The sequence below is a fragment of the Rousettus aegyptiacus genome, unplaced genomic scaffold (assembly GCF_014176215.1).
Source record: "Rousettus aegyptiacus isolate mRouAeg1 unplaced genomic scaffold, mRouAeg1.p scaffold_m13_p_4, whole genome shotgun sequence".
In the NCBI taxonomy this organism is placed as follows: Eukaryota; Metazoa; Chordata; class Mammalia; order Chiroptera; family Pteropodidae; genus Rousettus; species Rousettus aegyptiacus.
The window spans coordinates 206,676-228,255 of NW_023416307.1; the positions used below are offsets into that span (position 1 = coordinate 206,676).

Here is a 21,580-nt window from a genome sequence, read left to right on the forward strand (position 1 = left end):
CGTCTGCGGGGAGGGAAGTCTCCCGATTCTCGGCTTGAGGCTCTGCGTCCCCACCCCTCGCCCCCAGGTGCCTTTAGCTGCCTGCGCAGGGAGCGTCTACGCCACTGGCCCTTTGTGAGCCCTCAATGCCCAACTTCCTAGCCCAGGGGTCGGTTCGCTGGTCACAGCCAGCCTCACTGCGCCCCAGTGCAGCCGGCAGGGGACCCTGACCCGCCCCTGTCTGGCTGCAGGGCTCCCTTTTGCAATCTCTGTAAGGAGTATTTTGAGAAGTTCTCAGACCCAGTTGCCTCCACGCCTCCTCAATCAGCATCTGAGAAGAATTTGGAGCCTCAGGGGCGCCACATACCACCAGCTTGCAGGTGTGTGCTTGACCAGAGGAATCTCATGATCGCCCAGCTGAGGATTCTGGGAGTGGCTCTACTTAAATGGGCCTCAGGTTCATGTTCTCCACACTCCACCAAAACGTAAATAGAACATTCTATTTATAAGCATTCTATTTGTATTAGATGTAGTAACATATTTACAAAATGGAATAAATAACCCAGAAATAGTGAGCTCCTCTGTATGCCCAGACAGCGTCTGAAGAGCCCTGAGGCCCTAACATGCCTGCACCGTGGAACGGTCCAGGCTGTCCAGGTTATGTGAACCGAGCGGCCATCCTGGGCCTCCCCCCCCCCGCCGCCCCCACCATACACACTCATAGACAACGACATACATCTGCTCCCCCCACTCGTTCTCCAGTCCTTCCTGATATCCTAACATTACTCGTGCTCCACTCAACACGCCGGGGCCCCGTGTGTGACTCCTTCGCCGTCGGCGAGAGGCCGTCTCCCTCCCGTGGTAGGTCGTCCTGACCACAGGCACGATCAGAGTCTGATCACGAGGAAATCCCAGACGCCCAGACAACAGACGGTCCATAAAAAAGTGGCTTGCGCCCTTCACAACTGTCAAGGTCATGAACGACAGGGAAAGGCTGGGAAGCAGCACCGGACAAAAGGAGACTAAGCCCACGGGGCCAGATGCAAGGGCTGAGCCTGGACTGGGTCCCCGGCCAGGAGGAGGCTACGAGAGACGCTACCCGGCATCTGGGACAGCTCCGAACCCGGACTGCGAGAAAGATAACGGCTGTCGGCGACCATTCCCTACTTCTCGCCCTCGTGCGAAGTCATACGAGAACGTCTCGTTCACAGGAAGTACACACGGAGGTGTTCAGAAATAAAAGGGCACAATGTCTGCAACTCACTCTCAAAAAACGTGTGTGCGCACATGCACACACACGCACACAGGTGCGCACAGTGCGCACACACACACACACGCACACGTGGAGCAGTGAGGCACGATGTCAAGAACCTCTCAGTGGTCGAGCCCAGGCCCCACAGCAGGACGAGATGAGTCTAACGGTCCCTCTGCCCTGGGATCACTCTGCCCCAGTTGCAAAGTCCCCGGAGGTCTCGAACGGCCTCCTGCTGGCCCGTGCTGTTCCAGCAAGGTCGAGGGAACGGAGCCTCGAGGGCCCCCGTTGGCCAGCATGGTGTGGTGTGAAGTCCTGAGGCTCGCCCACCTGTCCCACCACGTGCAAAGGACAAAGCGCTCTTCACGGCGCGTGTGGGGGCGCGACGCCTAGCCCCGCGGCCACGGGCGAGAGAGCCGAGTTCCGGCAAGGCTACGCGGCTTTTAAAGGTCAAGGAGCAAGTCGGAGGCCGAGATGGAACAGAATTAGGACAAATACTCTGTATCCCAGCCGCCCGAAGCGAGGGCGGTCAGCCGACGGCACCGCATCTCCTGGGCAACGCAGGTGCCCGGGGGCCACCTGGGCCCACCCAGTCAGAGTCTGCGCTTATCAGCTTCTTGGGGTGATTCGTACACACCCAGAGTCTGAGAAGCGCCACTCTCTCTCTGCAGGTCTCAAACCTTAAAAAGAAGACTTTGTGGTATCAGGAGTTCTACAGTTTGTAACATTCTTATAATTTTCTTCTGTGAGTTTTAAAATGGTATCAAAATAAAGACATTGGAAATAAACATCCCCAAAATGCAAAGTAGGTGTTTAAACCCTGCGGCTCAGCAGCAGACGAGGAATGAGGCAACAAGCGACTGCTCTGGAAAGATCTCTCAAGCCGCACCGAGCCCCGGCGGGTGCGTCATCAACCAGCAGGGGCTGAGAAGCCGCAAAGCGTTGTCTCGATGGAGAAAGAGGCGTCCGGGAAGCGCCACCAGGGCACAAAAACGATTCTGAACAGGAAGCACTCGCGCCCCGCGATCTCCTCTCCGCCCAGGGCAGGGCCTCCAGGAGGGACTTGGTCGTCACCAACACCTAAGCAGACCCTGTGGTGACCGCCGCGCCTCCCGCCTGCTCCTCCAGGGGCCCACCCACCGTCCTAAGAGGCCATCTGTTTCCCAAGACTCCCCCCCCCCACCCCGCTCCTCTGCCCCCATCGAGATGGCGTATGCGCCCCAAATCCCAACAGCCCCTTTGAGTCACGTTTTTCTGTGAACTCGCATGCACACGTGATTAAATGTCTTTTGTCACTTTAGTCTGCATGCCCCCAATTACTGAACCTAAGAGGGCAGAGCAAAGCCCTCTCCTTGCCGACCCCCAACCCCGAGCTGGGGGGAGAGGGGCATGGAGAGCGGGGCTCGGAGGCGGGGGAGCTGGACTCCGCCCTCGCCATGCGGTCAGAGCCTCGGGACGCGGGGTTCTGGCCGGCACCGCGCCCGTCGCGACGTCCTCTCCCCCCTGGAAGCTCTGCCCCCGTCGGGCCACTCACTGAGCTCAGCTAACGCCCTAATTTCACCCACAGCCACGGCACAGTCCTGCCCGGAGTCGGCGGCCATTTTCCCGTGGGGACCGTGCCCGAATGCTGCCACGGCGGAGCCGGCGTCTGACAGCTCGGCAGCGCTCACGGCCACAGGCTCCGCCACCGGGAGCAATTCAGTGGCCGGGGGAGGCCGGGACCGCGCATGCTCGGGAAGGGAGGGGGGAGAGCCGCGGGGACTTACCACTGGTCCCTGGAGAACGAGACGAGGAAGCGGATGCCCACGGGGAGCCGAGCCATTTACGCACTGAGCGCAGAGCCGGGGCTCGGATCCGACGCCTCACGCAGAGGTCACGGCTCCCGGCTCCGGGTGGCGCTCGGGCCCCTGCGCTCACACGGCTGTCCAGCGAGGAGCGACGGCCTCCCAGTCTCCTGCCCCTCTTCCTTCCGGCGAGGCTCAGGTCTCTAAGAGGAGGAAGAGGGGTTGACACGTCAGGTGTCCTGACAATGGCGCCATGGAGTCCTTGGCAGAGGGAACCCTCTGAGCTGTCACCCAGCCCAGCTCAAAGCCGGCCTGCCGGGGACAGGGCGCAGCCACTGCGAGGGCCACCAGGTGGCGTGAGAGCGTCTGCCCTGGGCGCTCTGTCAAGATCCGGGAAATGCATTTCGCACGATGCCCCCCGAGCTGGCTCCCTGTGGAAGGCACCCACAGACCGGCCCAGACACCCTAAACCGCAGCGCCCCACAGAACGAATGATGGCGTTCCCGCGAGGCGGCTCTGCCCGTGGTCGCTACCAGAGCCGCCAGGGGGCCCGACTGTCTAGTCCACCCACCACGGACCAGGCCACGTTAGGGCCACGAGAACCGAGAGGAACGTGGGCCTGGACGAGATGGCGGGTCCTCACCCCGCTCACTCTCTGTGGCTTCGCGACCGAATCGAAACACATCTAGCGCTATGGGAACGAACTTCACCTGCCTCTTCGCTCCTTGTCTCCTGTGGTCACCTCAGAGGCCACGGGAAGTGACCCCATTCTGACGTTAGGGCCACAGGCAGAGCGGAGGAGGGAGGACTGGGCAGGGAGGCTCCAGAGCTGAAAGGGGCCAGGCACGCCAGGTGGGCCTGGTCCCCAGTCCCAAGGCCACCCTCGGGACTTGTCTTATTTTTCAGTTTTTCTTCTACGCTTGCAACAAGGAATCTTTGGGACCAATGCGTTAAACACACAATTCCTAGTACGCCCAGCAGCACAGGTTGCTGTCTTAAACTTACTGAAGATTCACAGGTTCTATAATTGTTTTTTAAAGAAAGCTACTTTTGAGTAAATATTAACCTTGATTCAAATAAGCTGACGTTTATTTAATGCCTTCCAGCAACTTCCTGGGATAACAGACACGTCACAACGAGCAGTCCCGATCTGGAGGACATGCCCGCACGGCTCGGGCCCGAGTCTGCCCAGCGAGGCCGGGTCCCCACGTCCACTCCTGCCCTCCCCGCAGAGTGAGCGCACAACGAAACGCACCCTTTTCAATGATTTTCCTTTACACGACTTCAGAAAAGACGAATGAAAATCCTTGCCCTGCCTTCACCCCCCACCCCCCACCCCTCCATCTCCCCTCAGGGAGGGAGTAGAGGGCCCTCTGCTCCTGCCAGGACCCACCTCCACTCCCAGGGGCCTTACCTATCGCATTATGTCTCAGCTACTCATTCTACCTGGAGTGTCACCTGGCCCCATGGCTGGCCTTGGGCGCCCTCACCTTCCACAGCTAAAAAGCAGGGATGAGCCCCAGCCTGGCATGGAGCAGACGTGCAGTGAACAGCTTTATTCTCACAGTGAGCTCAGGAGAGGACGGGACTGCGGGGGGCTGCGGGGGGCTGCGGGGGACTGCGGGGGACGGCCCCGTTCCCGATACCTGGCTCGGAACCTAGCACAGAGCAAGTGCCCAAGAGACCTATTGAACACATGTCCGCAGTTTTTCCAAATTGTTTTTGCTCAAATCTCTAGATTTAGACAATATTACTAAAATTCTGCTCAAAATGAGTGGGCTTCTGGTTAGGCCTAAATATCCTTCAAGAAACAATCTCGTGATAGTGGCTTCGGAGTAAAGGGCTGGTTTAAACAGGCAAGAGCCAGTGCCCGGAAATGCTCACAGCCAGCGTGGTCAGGACCTTGAAAGACACGGCCCTCATGTGCGGGACGCTAGGAGCTCAGGGTAACGGGGCCTCTGCCCCCAAAGTCTGGGCAGGGCTTTGAACAGCACCCCGCTGAGCGCTGGGGGAGCCCTCTGAGGTCACGGGGGCCTCGCATGTCCTTGTCTGAGCCCGTAACACTAGGAAGAGGCTGGCTCACTTCCCAGCAGAACAATGGGGCAGGGAGCTGGCCCCAGGCAGCTCCGAGCTGCGGCCAGTTCAGGTCTGTCCAGTTTCCCTCTGCCCCTCCTCCCTCCACCTCTCTTCCCCACCCCCACCACCAACCCCACCCAGAGGGCAGCAAGGTGGAGCAAATCACTTGGTTTAAATCCTGTTTGGGGCACAGCCCAAGCACATAAGATATACTATTTTTTTTTTAATGGCTCTTAACAGGCGCCTCTGGAACTCGCCCCAGTGGGAAGAAATGTGAGAATATCCAGTTTCATTCTACTGTCAACGGAACAACTTGGGAAACACCCCATTAGAGCGTCTCCGTGAGATGGCTTTCACGGCCATCTTCCCGAAGCCGGCCTGGCCAGCTCTTGGTGGCCGGGGAGATCTGCATTCTGGAGCCCCACCTCTCACGCACCACGGGGCGATCCGTGCTGCCCAGAAACTTCCTCGTACTCTTCGGAGATGAAAATAATGAGACTCAAAAGCACGGAGCGGCCAGAGTCACATGGCAAGGGTCGAAGCCCCATGAAGCGACCCTGTGTGTGCCCCGCATAACCTGCTCAGCGGGGGGGTTGTAAAGTTGATCTTTAGAGGAGGTGGGTGGGAATCGCGTGTCCCCCATAAACGCCTTCTGAGAGGGAGGAAATCACTTCCTTTTTAGAAACAAAACAAAATAGAACAAAATGTTCTCTACGGCTCCTGCGTTACAGATTCTAATAAACGTTAAGGATGACGGACCGCGGTCGCTCTCTCTTCCCACGGCTTACGCGCGAAAGGAACCTCTGTCCACACCACCCCGGACCCCAACACGGGGCGGCAGAGCTTAGTGTAACGGGGCCTCTGCATGAGCCAGAACCTGCCAAGGCGGTTCCCGTGGGCGTGGGGTGCTCCTGGCCGGAGCCCCCGACTTCAAGCTTGATCGAGGAGGAGACTAACGCAGGAGCCCGGGGGGCCTAAGCCAGTTACTCGCTCCAACCGCCTCGGTCAAGGGCGGGCAGGCACCGCCAGCAGTGAGCACTGCCAGACCTCCGGGACCGGGCTTAGGGTTCCCCCCTCGGAAACTCCGCCTGGGCCCCGCCAAGGGTCTCTCGGGTCTCCCCAGGTCCTCCGTTCAAATGCAAATCCTGCTGGTCGGGGCGTCACAGTCGCCAGCCTCAGAGGCGAGGGGATGAGAGGGTTGGGGGACGGGAGCCGGAGGGAAAAGGAGCCCCGAGGCCGGAGGGCGCTGCGGGCTGGAAGCCCTGCGGATCGGGAAGGTGGCGGCGGCCGGAGAATCACCCGCTCGCGGCACCTGCTGCGCAATCAACAGCCCAGAGGCCCGCGTGCGGCGCCGGGCCGCCGGGTGGCTTTTTGCTCCGGCTCCTCCCGGGCGACCAGTCCCCAGGGGGCGGCCGAGCCGTGAGCACCCCATGCACACGTCCGCGGCACCCGGCGGACAGGCGCGGGTCTGCTCCGGCCGCGTCCCCAGCGCCCGCTGTCACGGCCGGTGCAGCTCGGCTGCGCCCTGCCCGGCGCGCGCGGGCGGGGCCGGCCCCCCACCCCGCGTCCCCGGCCTCCACCTGCCCGCGCCGCCCGCCGCGTCCCCGGCCCCGCCACCCCCAGACCTCGCTCCCGGCCCGCGCCACCCCCAGACCTCGCTCCCGGCCCCGGCCCCCGCCGAGCACAAAGGCCGACGGGCGCTGAGCGGGGCGCGGGACCCTCCCCCGCGGGCAGCGGGCGCCCCGCGCCGCCCCCCGCGGCGGCCCCGTCCGCGCGCCTCACCTGCGCCGCCCACGCCGGCTCCGCGCGCCCGGCGCGGCCGCGGGGCGCTTCCTGCTCGCGACTTCCTGGGGCGGCGCGCGGAGGCCCCGCGGCCCTTTCACTTTCCTGCGGCCGCGGGGCGCCGGGCCCGGCCCCTCCCCTTCCCTTCCCGCTCATCCCTTCCCCGTCCTCCCTCCCGCCCCCGGGCGCCCAGGGTCTCGCACGGCCCCGGGGCGCCCCCGCGCGGAGCGGCGCGGCTGGCCCGCCGGCTGTCGGGGGCCCGGACCCCGCGCCCCGGGTTCTGCGGGGCGGTCCTCTGTCCTTGCACCTGCCGGCCCGCTGGCGTGCTCTCCAGGGGCCCTTCGTCACCGAGGTGGGTCTCACTCAACAGCATCGAAGCGACGCCTCCCCCAGGCGGGGCCCGCGTCTCCCCCTCTCCCCTCATTCCTACTGTCTCTTCTCAAGGGTCCGAACCAGGACCTGGCGTGCATGAAGTGCAGGTGGGGCCCGCGCACAGGCGAGGTGGGACCACCCGCCCTCGCGCCTGTGTGAGGGTGGCCCGCGGCGCACAGGGCTGCGTGGCAGGCGCCCCGCAGGCCCGGCCGCCTACACCTGACGGCTCCCATTTCGCCCCAGGAGCTGTCGTCCTCCGAATCCCGCTCTCGCTTCTTGCCAAAGCTTGAGGGTGGGCAGCCTCTGCAGAGGGCCTGAGTGCCCGCAGAGCACCCCGGGCAGGCGCACTGCGGCCACACCCAGCCCAGGTGCCGGCTCCCGGGACAGCACCTCCTGGAAGAGTCAAGTGAAGCAGAAAAACACATTTTGCAAATGAAATCCAAGAAGGCTGCTCCTACTCACAACAATTCTTAAGGCTGAAACCAATCCGAGGCCAGGCCGGAAATGCCCAGAGGTCGAACGGACAGCGCCCTGGGCCTCGCGGGCACCACGCCGAGCCCCACACCTGTCTCTGACGGCCTGGGGAAGGCGCCTCCCTGCCCTCCACGGGGTGCGGCCGTTTCCAGAACACCCCGTTCATTCACGGAGTTGCACCCGGTACACTCGCCATTAGGCTTTTGGGACATGTTCTCCGCACAGCACGGAGACTAGCCCGCCTCACGGTGCCCCAGGCACCGCACTCGGCACAGGACCCGTGCGGGGCCCCTCCTCCCGCCACGGAGCCCCCCAGGCCTCTGGCCTGTCTCTCCCTTTGGTGTGGTCTCCTTTGGGGCCTTCCTCTCTCTCTGTCACTTCCTTCCCCCCTTTCCCAAATAACGCCCCCTCCCGGGTGGTCCCCAAGCTGGGCCAGTCTGCCTCCCAGCCGGCTCTCCCCAGACACACACACGGAGTCTGCACAGGGCTCCCCGCTTCCAGGCCGCCCGCCACACAGCCGACTCCCGGCCGCCTCCGACCGCCCTTCCACAGGAGGTCGCACCCCATCACCCCTGAAGAAAGCCCTTGTGAGCCCCGCGGCCAGTGGGAATGAGACCCAGTTCCTTAGCAGCTGCACAGCGAGGGCTGCCCAGAGCTTCCGGACGCCTCTGTGGGGTCCGAGACGCCTGCCTCCCCATGCGCTGGCATCTCCGCCCGGCCCCCCAGCGCTGGCCGGTCACCGTGCGCCCCGACGCTGAGGCCCTGGTCCGGCACTGCAGCTCTCCGCGGCCGTCCGCACCGCGCTGCCCGGCACTGCAGACGCCTCTGCAGCCCGGACCGTCACATGAGCTCAGACCAGTTGTTTCCAAACCTAGCTCCGCGCCCCCCACCAGGGGTTGGAGGGGTTCTGGGGGTCACGCCCTAGCTCAGAGGGCGCCAGTCCACGTTTGCCGACTGCGCGGGCGAATGTGCCCTGACGCAGTACAGGGACTTGACGCGAACGGCAATACGGGAATGGCAGTCCATATCACATTCGCTTAAAATACTAATTTCTTCATTTTGTAAAGATTAAAATATTTACTTTTTATAAAATTTTTTTATAGTAACCTTTTATATGGTTATAAGAAACATTTAGAGGAGAAAGTATATTTGTGTAAAACATCCAAATAAACAGTTCACGTTCTGAAGTGAAAACTTGCGATTGCTTCAACGAACCTAACAGGTTTTACGTCTGAAATGGCTGCGCATAAGCCCAGGACAGAGGGGCAGATGGGATGTCACCAGCGAGACGTTTCCTTTGTGCAAGCACATAACTCAAAGCTGGCTTTTCCTGTCACACAAATTTTACAACAACCGAGACAGTTAAAGACTCTAACAACTCTCACTAACACGTAACATTAAGATTTCTTGTTAGAACCGAACGTTTCATACCCAGTATTTGAAAGTCACAACCAAGTGTGCCAGGCCAGTGGCGGTGTGCCCCCCGGCTCCCGCCGCCCGACCACGGCCAGCAGGAGTCCAGACACAGCCGGGGGGGGGGGTGCCCAGACCAGAGACAGCCGGGGCGGGGGTGCCCAGCCCCGTCGGCGGAGTGCGCCCCTGGGCGGGATGCCGCGTCCGCCCCGAGCTCCCACGCGCGCTCCGAGTTGGTTTGGGTTTCACTTCGGTGAGAGGCACGCCCACTCTCATCCAGGCCTCGAAGTCATGGGGGCCCTGCCTCGAAGCGGCACGGAGCAAGGGCGGGCGCACAGGGGCTCTGACGTGGGGGTGTGGGGGGCTCCCGTCCGTTTCCTAGGGCTGCCCCGCCCCCGTCTGGGGGGCCTGGAACGATGGGAAGTTAGTGTCAGGGCTCAGGAGGCCAGAAGTCCGAGACCAAGCTGCTGGCGAGGCGGGTTCCCTCCGAAGGCTCCGGGGAACAGCCCGGTCCCCCCGTTCCCGGCCCCTGGCGCCCGTTGGTGTCTCTTGGCTAATCGGCCTCTGTCGTCACATGGCTTTCTTCCTGTGTGTCTGCGTTCACATCTTCTTCCCTGTGTGGGGGGGTGTCCCCCCTGAGGACACCGGCCACGTTGGATTCGGGGCCCACTCCACTACGGCAGGGCTTCGGCTTAACCGGGGGTGTCTGCAACCATCTTCTTCCATCCAGATAAGGTTCTGTTCTGAGGATCCGGGAAGGAGACGAGTTGGGGGGGCGGGGGGGCACTGTTAACCCAGCGCAGGGCTGTTACCTGTTAGCAGGCTGTGGGGAAGGACCGAAGACGCGCCCTTGGGCCGGCGGCGTCAGGAGGGCTCAGCGCCCAAGCCTGACGCCAAGGGCTGAGGCTGGCGGGGCCGCGGACAGGAGGAGGGGGCTTTGGCGGGACGCGGGAGGGGAGGGGCGGGGAGGAAAAGGCCCCACCTCTCCTGCCCCCCCACTGGCCCGGCCCATGACGGAGGAGGGGTCCGGAGGGAGCGGGCCGGACGAGGCCCCCCCTCAGGCTGAAGACAGCAGACAGGGATCCGCCATCACAATGCTGTGTTACGTGTCACGACGGGGCACGTGGGCGCGAGCGAGGGTCACTCAAGCTACCGCCACAGACGGTCACAGGAGGTGACATCCCAGGCGCTCACGGGGAGCCGGCCCTGGAGCAAAGGATGAGGGGGACGCGGTCCACGCCGAGGGAGCAGAGCACGGGCTCACAAGCCCGCCGCAGGCTGGCCGGGTACCAGCGACGGTGCAGGTAACGGCCTGCAGGCGGGTGAGAGGGGGCGACAGCTCCTGCGGCACTTCTTTGGCCAGTGCGAACGTCTGCTAATCGTCTCCTGTCCTTCCGACATGGCCCGGGTAGCCCTGACGGTGTCCTTACTTTCTCGTGTGACGAGATGCTCTGAGCTCGTCTCATACAGTGCCCGCCCCGGGAGTGGAGCCAGCCACCTCTCCCGGGAGGCAGAGGAGAGGGCGGGAGGCGGCACGCGGGAGCCGGCGCGCGCAGGGATGATGCTCGAGGACACGGGGCCCCTTGGAGGCCGCGCCACGGACGCCTACACCGCGAGGAGGAGGAGGCCGCAGGGTGGGGGAGCCTCGGCCTGCAGACAGCGCATCCTGCAGGCGGGAAGGCATGAGTCGGGAGTTCCTGTCTGCTTTCTTGTTGTTGCGGAAGGTAAAGCCAAGTGTTTGAGGAAAATTGCGAGGATTTAGGGAAACCGCTGAGAACACTCGGTAGCGGACAGCAGGGCCGGGAGGCAGCGAGGAAGGATTTCTATCGGCGCCGACCCGTGTGACGGGCGAGTGTGTCTGTGGGCCCGCGGGGGTGCTGGGCAAACGGGCGAGCAGAGCCAGCCGGAAGGAGGGGCGCTTGCCATCCCCCCAACCCGCAGTGAGGACTTACTTCTTTTCCTGGTCTTAAGAGGCGATTCTGACACCTACTGAGAGGATCTGTCATGCGCACTAGAGAGGCTCTAAGAATGGGAACCTCCTATGTACAAAATGAGCCTCGGGCTAGGAGCTGGGGTTGCGAGAGAAATAAGATTTTTGAGAAGGGGCTCCCTGTCCAGGAGCTCGGTCCCCAGGTAGCCCGCAGCTGTGGCCGGCCAGACCAAGGCCAGGCCCTGCCCAGCCAGCCGCCCTCTCCCTGCAGGGGGCTTTGAGGATGCTGGGCTTTGGAGCCGGCGAAAGCGTCTCAAGCTTAAAAAGCATAAAAACATTACGCATTACTTGAGAGATGCAGAATGGTGAAATCAGGACCGGCTTACGCACGCGAAGGAGCTGCGTTTCGTCTCCACCGATGGAGAGGCCGCGTGCGGCAGTGTGGGGAGCCAGCGGTGAGCACGGGGCAGCCCTGTTCAGTGATAACAGCGAGCAGGGTGAAGAGAGCCCCCCTAGGAAGCACGGCCCGCATCCCAGGCGGAGGAGAGCCCCTGTGCGAAGGGCAGGCTGTGGCCTCATCCCACATGGAGGCGCCGGCCAGGCGGGTCCTGCCCAGCCCAGAGAGGAGCTGTCCAGGGTCCCGGCCCTCAGGCTGCAGAAGTCCCCGCGGCTTGTGTGTGAAAGTGCCTTCCCCCCAAGGGGTCCTCCTCCTGAATGGGGAGACCCGGCAGCAGCCGTGAACGCCCTGCACAGTCATCCTCGGGGCTGACACCTGCTGGTCCCGCTGGATCACGGGAAGTGGGAGGGGGCGTCAGAGGACTAGGCGAAATCTCCAAAACAACAGGTCTAAACTGGCCCCCAAAGTCAGTGCACTCACGGCCCTCAGAAACCCAGAGGGGAAAGGCCGAGAGCAGAAGCAGGAGCCTCTGGCTGGCAGATGGGGCACCTTTCAGCACTGATTGATTTTAAAACTACAGGTGTGTATTTTTGAATGAAAATTAATGTTAAGAAAAGAGAAGGCTAGGCTTATCTTAGGCGATGGCTCGTCAGTGGTAGGATTTTAGACCCTGTGATACCTGAGTTTGGGACGCATTTTGGGGAGAGGAGCTTTGCAAGTGTCCTGAAATGACAGAGAAAACCGCCCGTTTGCAAAGGCGGTGCCCAGCAAACCACCCGGGCAGGACAGGGCGAGCCGACTGCCTTGCGCGGGACCCTTGGCCACGCTCCCGGAAGAGCTCTCTGCCTCCCGGGTCCATGTGGTCACGGAGATGCACCAAGCGCGCGCGGCTGCCCGAGGGGCTCGCGCTCAGCACGGGGCTCGCGCTCAGCACGGGGCTCGCGCTCAGCACGGGCCTCGCACCCCGCTGGGCGGGACCCCTCGGGCTCCCGGGTTGCCTGAGCCTGCCCGCGGTCACTCCCCTTTGCTTTCAGCCTCCAGGCAGTATGAGGGCAGGAACAGGGAAACAGGAAGCTGACCCAACACCTGAGGGGTCACTCCCCGGGCTGAGCTCATGCAGGTGCATGGCATGAGCAAGTTGGGAGGATTCTCTCCGGTCCTCAACGAGGCTCCGTGCTCCTCGGCCTGGGCGTGGTTTGGTAAAGCACACGGCCTAAACCGAGGGGCTGTGCTGTAAAGCTCCGTTTGGGCCCATATTGGATGATTTCTGAAGAAAAAGCACTTTCTTTTTAAACACTATGCTAACCACTAAGCCCGGCCTGAGGCCGGCAACTGCTCCTGCTCTCTGTCCCTGCAGCAGAAGTCCTGCTCACCAGGGGGGCCTGCCTCTCCCCAGCTCCCCCCCCTGCCCACCCCCCCCCCCGCCCGGCTCCGGGAAGAGTCCGCCCTGCACGTGAGGCTCTGCTCAGGCTGCTGGATCTACCCTGCTCACGAGGGGGCACAGCGCACGAGGCCGCCCCCCCTAACGCCCTCAGCCCCTCAGCACTCCCTGTGCTCACAGGAAGGCTCGGCCCTCCGCCCCTGCAAGGAGCTGTTTTCTAGTTCATTTGCTGTTTAACTTCTGTGGTCGAACGTTCAGTTTTAGTCCTTATAACTGAAATCCTTTTTAAAAACAGACGTGCGTACCTCAATAACAGATCTCACTTACTGGCTGTGACATTCTCTCTTTCCTGTCACTCGGGACCACCTGTCCGAATAACAGTCGTGACTCCGCAGTGTGTGGTGGCCCAGGAGGAAAGGCTGCAGGTGCAGAAAATGCGGGTTCAAATCATGCTTCCGCACTTACTGCTGGGGGGCCCTGGGAACGTCACTGCATTCTGGGCGCGTTTCCTCCTGTAACTTCCCGGGGCTGACGTGAGGCGAAGGAGGTCACGTGTCAGAACGCGGGCTCCATGGGGGCAGAGATATTTTACCTGTTTCGTCCATCAGTGAACCCTCGGCACATGGACACAAGCCCAGCGCACTGGAGATTCTCACTAAACTTCGCTGCTGAACGACCTGTCTCCAGTGTGCCGGAGAGCGGTGAGTCCGGGCACAGATTCCCGTGATACTCCAGTTACTGGAGTCATTAGTACTCAGACTGGCACATTCTAAAGTCGCCTGAGTGAGTAACGATGCTAGGACACACGTGGGGAGCCGGGGCTATCTGTACGACACCGTCCCTGTCACAGACGCGAACAGGACAGCCACCATTCTCAGTGAGCCCACGGTCTAGCTGGCACAAAACTACAGAGAGCCTCGAGCCACACAACCTAAAAATGCCCCCAAATTCTTAACACGTTATCAATTTTTTGGTGTTAATTTTAAATCTCTTTTAGGAAAAAAAAAATGCATTTGTTGGATTTTGTCATTTTTTGACTAGACCGGGGGAACTGATCAAAGGCGTGACTGATGAAGCGAGATGAGTTTTACTAAATCGATCTCGCTGAACAAGCGCATACTCTTACATTTCCACTCTTGGTCAGTGAGGAAACTTTTAGGGTCCTTACACTGAGACGCTGTCCCCCATGCCGCAAGCAAACGGCACTAAGCAGATGGGCCCCAGCACTGCCCGGAAGGGGTGGCCTGGGCCCTTGTGCGGCCCGAAGCGGATCCCAGCCTGGTTCTTTTCAGAGCAGCTGTCAGCGCTCAGAGGCCCAGAGGCCAGTCCCAGGACACCTAACGCCACCTGCCTGGCTCCAGACGCCCCTGGCTCTCGTCTGCGTAGAGGGCGCGGGGAGGGACTCGCGCAGCTCTCCGGACTGCTGCGTTGGGTCCGCCGCTGCCTGGAGGCTTCGTCCCCGCAGCGTATCCTCCTGGGGAGGGAAGACCGTGCACACGAGGCAGGTGGGAGCTGCGCGAGGCCGGGCCAGCTCCCGGAGCGGAGGAGGGGCTTCCGGGGTCGCGCTGGGGCACCGGCGCAGGAGGCACCAGGAAGGACCCCTGAAACAGTGCTTTCTAAATAACACGAGGGAGCACAGTATTGTTCGGTAATGCCCCCCACCTCCTTCAAACTCGTATGAAACCTTTCCACCCTTTTCTTGAACCTTGGCTGAGTCAAGATAATCCTGGTGTATCCTTAAGGGGAAATTCTAGTCACTGTTTCAAAACACTTTTGAAGAAGTTTCGACGCATTCGCCACATAATGGCACGTGATCAATGAACCGACGTACAAAGGTAAGTGCGTGTGAGAAGCCGGGGAAGGTTCACACGGAAAGGCCGGCGGCGGCGGCGTCTCCGCCAGGTGAGATGACCAGCCACCTTTACTTTCTTCTTTACACATCACCATCGTTTTCTGATTGCTGAGGGCATTTAGAAGTTTAATCATCTGAGCTTCGGCCGTGTGCCAGGCTCTGTGCTAGACTGGGGTGGGGGGTGCAGGGCCAAGCCCCGGGGGCACCGAGGGAGGCCGACCTGGAAGCGGCAGTCGCCTCCCTGCAGGGGGCGCCAGAGAAGCACCGCCAGGCGCGGGCACCAAGGGCTCGAGGCGGCGGGGACAGGTGTCCTGAGCAGTCACGAGCAGTCACGACCCCGTAAGGAGTTACAGCTGAGGCGTCGTTCGCAGCGCACTCACATTGCAGAGAGCGGAACGGCGCGCACAGACGGACGCATGGGGGCGTCCTGCGGGACACTCATCTCAATGACCGGGGACAGTTAAAGCAGATGAAGAGCGAGCCTCCAGGGGGAAGGGCTCGCCCTCACCAACGACCAAGGAAATACGAAGCGACGGTGCCGAGAGACGCCGTTTTGCCCATCAGATCAGCAGAGAAGGAAGACGACTTAGAGCGGGCGATGGCGCAGCGGGGCCGGCTCACCCTGGGCGGGGCCGGGCTGCCCCCCAGAAGGCAACGGGGTACCACGCGCCTAGTCTCAACGCTCCGCCCCGCCCCCCCCCCCCCCGCCCCCGACCCCGGCTCCTAATTTCAACCAACATGACTGAACTGTAGGTTGGATTTGAGATGCGGACAGAGACGCGTGCATGCAGGTGTTCACAGTGATTCTATTCATTCATTCACTCATTCATTCATTCACTCGTTCATCCATCCCTTCCTTTTTGGGAGTACGTTCGCAGGTGTTCCGCGGCATTCCTTTGCTGTATCACTGACATATGTGAGCGTGTAGTCTGTGTGCATCACATATAACATAATCAACGATTTAAAACCCGGAATTAAATACACCCCATCATTTTTATAGCATCCAGTATTTCCAGAGCATTTTCATCCTCGTTATCTTATTTGATCCTCACGACCTTCCAGCAAGGTGGGCAGGGCCAGCCTCATTCTGAGAAAGGGGTGCACGTCCCGCAGAGCGCAGCCTCCTCCCCGCCCCTGCCTTGGGGAACCTGATCCGCGCTCGGAAGGGGCAGCGCCTTGTACCACGGCGCCTCCAGCCACCACTAGGGCCATGGCAAGGCCATCTGTAACGCCGAAAGTAGAGCCGACCTCACACATCCACTGGCAGGGAGAGTGACGGCCCTTTCGGGATGAGGCACTGACATGCGGCTGGCAGGCATCGGTCTGGCTAACGTTTTTTAGCAGCATGGCTTAATGCTGAACTTGCCCCAACATGGGCCTGTGGTTTTTTTCTCATTTCCTCATAGCCCCCCTAATATACGACCTAGGGACACAGCATACTCAGCTGTAGGTCCTGAGAGAGACCCTAGAAAATGGAATCTGATTTAAGAAGAATAAAAAACCACCTCATAAACCAGAAGAATAAAAGAGTAAAAAATTGATGTACCTTACTTTTTCCTTTCTTCTCCAAGGGTTGCATCAAGTACAGCTCTGCGGCAAAATGGTGTCTAACTTTCAGTCCGCTAAGCACATGCTGACTGAGCACTGGCGATGTGCCTGGCACGGTGCTCTGCGATGGGGGAGGGGAGCACAGATGAGCCCCGGCCTCTAGCTCCGGCCTCTAGCCCCGAGCTGCTGCTGCTGCCCGACATGAAATTCGACTCCGCCCCATTTCCTGGGGCATCCCATCTCCACCCAGGCCAACTCCACCAGCCCATCTGCCCTGCTGGTTGTGATGCATTGCTAAGGAATCCCACTTCCTGGGCGGGAAAGAATTTGTTTTTCTCTCCCGATGACAGCATTCTCAATATCCTTCCATTCAACTGAATAACTCGGGCAGGTGTGTATGTGTCTGTCTGGTTATTTCCTCCTTGTAGATTGCTGTTTTTATAAGAAACATAACCTCGAATAGTTAAAATACTTACAGTTAAGAATCTGCATGTCTGTATAGTTCTAGAAACTTCAGTATCCTCCCCCCTTGACATATATTAGAGTTAGTCTATTCATCACAAACTAACTTCTCATCGTCACAAGGAATTACCTGGCTGAACCATCTTTGGCAGCTTGAGCCTCTTCAGGAAAAAATAACGACTGAAAATGAGTCGAAACTGTTGTTGAAAATCCCCCGAAGACCTATTGATAGAGAAAAGGTGCTTAGTTTACTAAATAAATGACAACAGTACAATTAATAATAATAACAGCTATCATTTCTAAGAGCTTTCCTGTGTGCTAGGTGCTGGCTAAGCTCATCATAAACATCTTATTTAAACCTCATAACAGCCCCAAGAGGGCAGTTAACTAGTCTCTCCATTTTACAGATGGGTACATTGACTTCAGAAAGAAGTAAACAGAACTAGGATTCTGACCCTGTGTCTGACTCCTACCCCATTAAATGCCATAAAAACTATTTTAAAAATCTTTTAAATGTATCAGGGTGACATTGGTAATAAGATTATGTAACTGTCACGTGTACAATATTATAATACGTCATCCGTATACTGCACTGTGTGCTCATCACCCCAAGTTTAGTCTCTTTCTGTCATCATACGCTTGATCCCCTTTACCTTAAAAACTCTATTTTAAAAAAGTTGCAGTCCCTGTCTTTTTGATATCTATGTATATATACATCTATATCTATGCATGTGCATATATAGTAGTAAAATTTGCAAGAATACAAATAGTTGAATAACCTCACATTTCCATAGATAAAATGGGCCTGAATTCATTTTGTTTAAAGTTCCTGCTTTTTATCTGAGCAGTTGCAAGAAAATAATAATAATGAATAATAATAACCCAAAATAACCATGTTTGCATTTTTCTGATTCCCCTGAGTTCTTAAGGCCTTTTCTCTGCATGGTCCTGGGTAGCGCAGACAGGTGCAGGGACTCAGCCAGTTGCCATGGCAACTGCCAGGCTGCCCTCAGCCCCAGCTTGGAGGTGGGTCATAAAGGTGGGGAAGATAGGAAGGGGACCCCGAGAGGGCTTCCAGGGCACCTCGCTCGGCCCACCCCGGGGCGATCCCATCATAGGAGCAGGAGGCGCCCTCACCAGCGCCTCTGCGCAGACGCGACCTGGCCAGCCAGGGCCGAGGTTCTTCTCTCGCTCGTTTCTATCGCGAGCGTGTGAGCGGTGGTAGGTGGGTCGCTCTCATTTATATTTTTAAAAGGCAAGAGGATAATTTCCTAGCGGGGAAATGGAGCTTGGAGGAACCGCGGGAACCCCCTCCCTGCCACTCACCGGAGGCCGCGCTGCCCGCCTGTCTGCTCCACCAAGCGCCCCGTGGCGGCGAGCGCCCTGCTGGGGGATGATGGGAAATTCCTGCTGGGGGCGATGGGAAGAGCTTACAGGTGGATGATGGACCGGGCAAGATTTCCGAGAAGCAGAAGAGGATTTCCTCCGTTCTTCCAGCGAGGAAACTCCTGCTGCTGACGTCCTCCCCTCTTTGCCTCTCAGTCCCCCTAAGAAAGGAGGAAGATGAGCGAAGCGAGCTTTAGGGCCTTCTGCATTTGAAAGCGCTGGTTCTGTGATCGCCAAGCACTTCCGGGTCACCCAGGGGTTAGGGCTCACCTAGGCCTGAAGAAGTCCGCCTGAGACTCCCTAGGTCTCAGGGAGAAAAGCGCAGGTGAAGCTCTGTGCCTGACCTGAGCTGGGGGGCAGCCCCGCCCCGGAAGGAGGATCCTCGATCTTGCCCAATCGCTGTTGCCAGACGCTGGGAGGCGGCCTGGTTGTTGGCCCCCCAACTTGCCTTATTTGGACGATTGCTGAATCTGAAGTGTGAAATGACCTCAGATTCACTGAAAGAGTATTCTGGTTGGGAGGTGGGGAGCTGACTAATTTGCATGGGACATATTGTCAATTTGGGGATTCACTCGAGCCGTGGCTAGGCACCCAGCTGCTAATGATGTGATCTAGAACTGGATTCGCTCAAGCCACTTTCTGTTTTGTTTTTTGTTTTTTCAATCTAAGGATGGAGCTACTTCTTCACCGCTGGTTTAAGGTCACCCCCGGAAAACCAGAGTTACTCCTTTAGCTCGGAGATCTGGATGGCAAGAGACTGTAGTGATTCACAGTGAGGGCTCTTGACTCAGGAGACTTGGTTCGAATCCCTCTGGTTTGCATGGTCGCCAGCGATGACTTCATGTCTCTGTAGCTCCGTTCCTTAGCTGTGTGATGGGGAAATGACCCTGAGGATTTACTCACATAATTCATATAAAACTTTTAAAGCACACCAGCTCAGTCAAAACTCCCCGAACATTAGTTACTACCATTGTTAGAGCAAATTTGGAAGTTAAATTTCTTACATTCATATGCAAAAAGATAACATTTGCATATTCTTGATTGCCATTCCAGATTTCTAACATTTAAAGTATTTTTGATGTTTTATTACAAAAAGACATGCTCAATCGTGGCAACTAAACGTGGTAACTGTCGAGTTTAAAGAAGGAAATAACGACCAAACTCCACACTTTTCCTCACAAGAAAAACTGGTAAATCTTGGTGTTTACAATCTTTTTATCTTTGCAACTGATAAACAATGTAACTGTAGTGTCTTGCATGTTAATTTGCTTGTAAATTGTTTCTTTTTTCAGTAAGCGGTGTGTTTGGGCCCCAGGTTTGGTTAAGGTTGCGCTTCCCATTATGTCACTGGCTCTGAGGGGAAGGCTTGCAGGGTGTGTGCGTCCTGGAAGCTCCGTGGATGGTTCACCCATTATCCATGACGCTGAGGGCGGGGCCGACCTATGTGCACTCACCACTCCTCCCTCTTTCCCCCAGCAACAAGTGCAGTGCATCTTGGGGCGGGCATGATGGAAACACGCCATGAATCGTATATATTCCTTTGTAATATCTCCATTGTTAGCATTACGTAGCTATCGTAATAAATAACAATACATTAATAAAATAGCATCTTCAATTGCCATGGAAGTTCTTTGGGATTGGTAGGGCTTATTCTGCCTGGTTTACAGAATAGGAAACTTAGGGCAGGTGAGCTGTGTGGGGGAGGAAAAATAATTTTCTCTCTACCTTTCTGAGTTCTTCTTGTTGGTGTAATAATTCAATTAACGGGAGACAGATTAACAGGAGAAAATAACTAAGTTTGTTACATATGTACCTGCAGGGGTGCCTTAAGACTATGAAACTTGAGACTAGGCAATTCACAGGTAGATGAGAAGGAGCAAACGTTTGGTACACAAATTCTCGCTGGGCCACCCAAAAACCATGGGACACAGAGGAGCCTCTAACGAAACAGACTTTGCTTGGTTCCTCCCTGTTGGCTACACTGAATTCATATTGTGATGCGAACGCGATGCCCCCTTCATTTAAGTGGGGTTTCCCATGTGAATTCCTATAGGAAGGGAAGGGGGAGGCTCAAAGTCTCCTTCTGAGACTTTTTTTTTCTTAAAAATAACCAGCTTAAAATAATCAATATCTGAAAAAGGTATATTTCAGGGTGGCAAACTCTGCTTCCCATCAGTTGCTTGAGGAGACCAAGGCTGATAAGCCACGGGGACCCATTATTAGAACTTGGGCATTTTGACTCTAGGCAAGTAATATTTTTCCCAAACAATGATGACTTTGAGACCTGTTTTCCATCCATTTACATCAATTATTCTGAAAACGTAAACATTAGACTTAAAGAATAAAATGATCAGGTGATGATTATTGTGGAAGGTATTAAATCTCAAAAGCAACTAAGAGAACCAAACAATATTTAGATTTCAGATGAAATAGTTATTTGTAAAAGTTGCAAAAGCACACTAGAAATTGGCTATACAAATGTACGATGGTCAGACCGTATTTAAAAATAGAACTCTGCCCCACAGCCTGCAGCAACCGGGCCAGGAAACCAACCAATTATCTCCAGTAACCAGCCCAGGAAGCCAGCCTGCTTGAAGCCAGACCTGTAGGAAGTCAGTCTGTCATCTCTGTCAACTGATCCGGGAATAAACGATAACTGTAACAACTAGCTTTAAGTAGCTAGGACTCGAGTAACAACTGAGAAGTTTTCTGTTTTTTCTCTGCACTTCCAGCTGAGGACCTAGGAGAGGAAGCTGTGTTTGCACACGAGCCAATCACGTGGAACACCTTGCTTCTCTTCGGCCCGCCCACAGCTTCCCGACGCCAAGAGCCTCGGACCTGGGCTCTCCTAAAGGCTCCTTTTTCTCCACTACCAAGTTTTCCCATTCCTCTGCTCGAGTCTCTGCCAAAGGCCAAGTTAGTGGTGGCTGGCTCCCTTGCTGTAGCAAGCCCTGAGGAAACAGTCATAGCTCGTTCTCACTCGCATCGTCTTTGTTTATTTCCACACAGAAAATAGTAAGACAGATTAAAAAAGAAAGACCTCCGCCATATTTCCATCTCGCTAGGGGTGTAAAAGCCCACATGGACTGGATCGTGCTGGCTCGGTTGAGCATCTACTGTGTGCGAAGCACTTTTTTAGGTGCGGTGGTGATGAAGGCCCGGCCTCTGAGCATCCAGAAATCAGACGGCCACCCAGGCGACTGTGACATGAGACGGAACTTGGCTTGCGTGTGATAAAGATTCAGGGTACTATGGAGTGAGAGACAGACAGTGAGCACGTCTAACCCGAAGGCTCAATAGAACCTTCAGGAAGGAGGCATCGAATAGTTACAGTAAAAAATTAAAAACACAGAGAAACATGGTTAATACATGCTGGTAGAACAAACTCGCCACTTAGAATTAAACTTTGCACTTTGTCACACTCAGACCTTTAAAACAGGTGGATGGAGGATCGATAGCTAGACACACATAGGGTCCATGCCCCATTTCCCT

At 57.5% G+C, this 21,580-nt stretch overlaps 1 protein-coding gene across 3 annotated transcripts in view; it reads right to left on the reverse strand.

The window, feature by feature from the left end:
- Positions 1-21,580, reverse strand: part of SLC37A1 (solute carrier family 37 member 1) — a 61,103-nt gene that overhangs the window by 38,157 nt on the left and 1,366 nt on the right. The window contains exons 2-5 of one of the 3 annotated variants that reach the window (XM_016143457.2): positions 18,029-18,954; positions 16,833-16,924; positions 16,239-16,361; positions 2,998-3,218 (exon numbers count right to left, since the gene is read on the reverse strand). In XM_016143457.2, the coding sequence (XP_015998943.2) occupies positions 2,998-3,053 (56 nt within the window). In that variant the 5' untranslated portion in view covers positions 3,054-3,218; positions 16,239-16,361; positions 16,833-16,924; positions 18,029-18,954. Of the gene's footprint in view, positions 1-2,997; positions 3,219-6,873; positions 6,992-16,238; positions 16,397-16,832; positions 16,925-18,028; positions 18,955-21,580 lie in introns of those variants that run through there. The other 2 variants (XM_036219061.1, XM_036219062.1) reach the window with 2 other exon arrangements.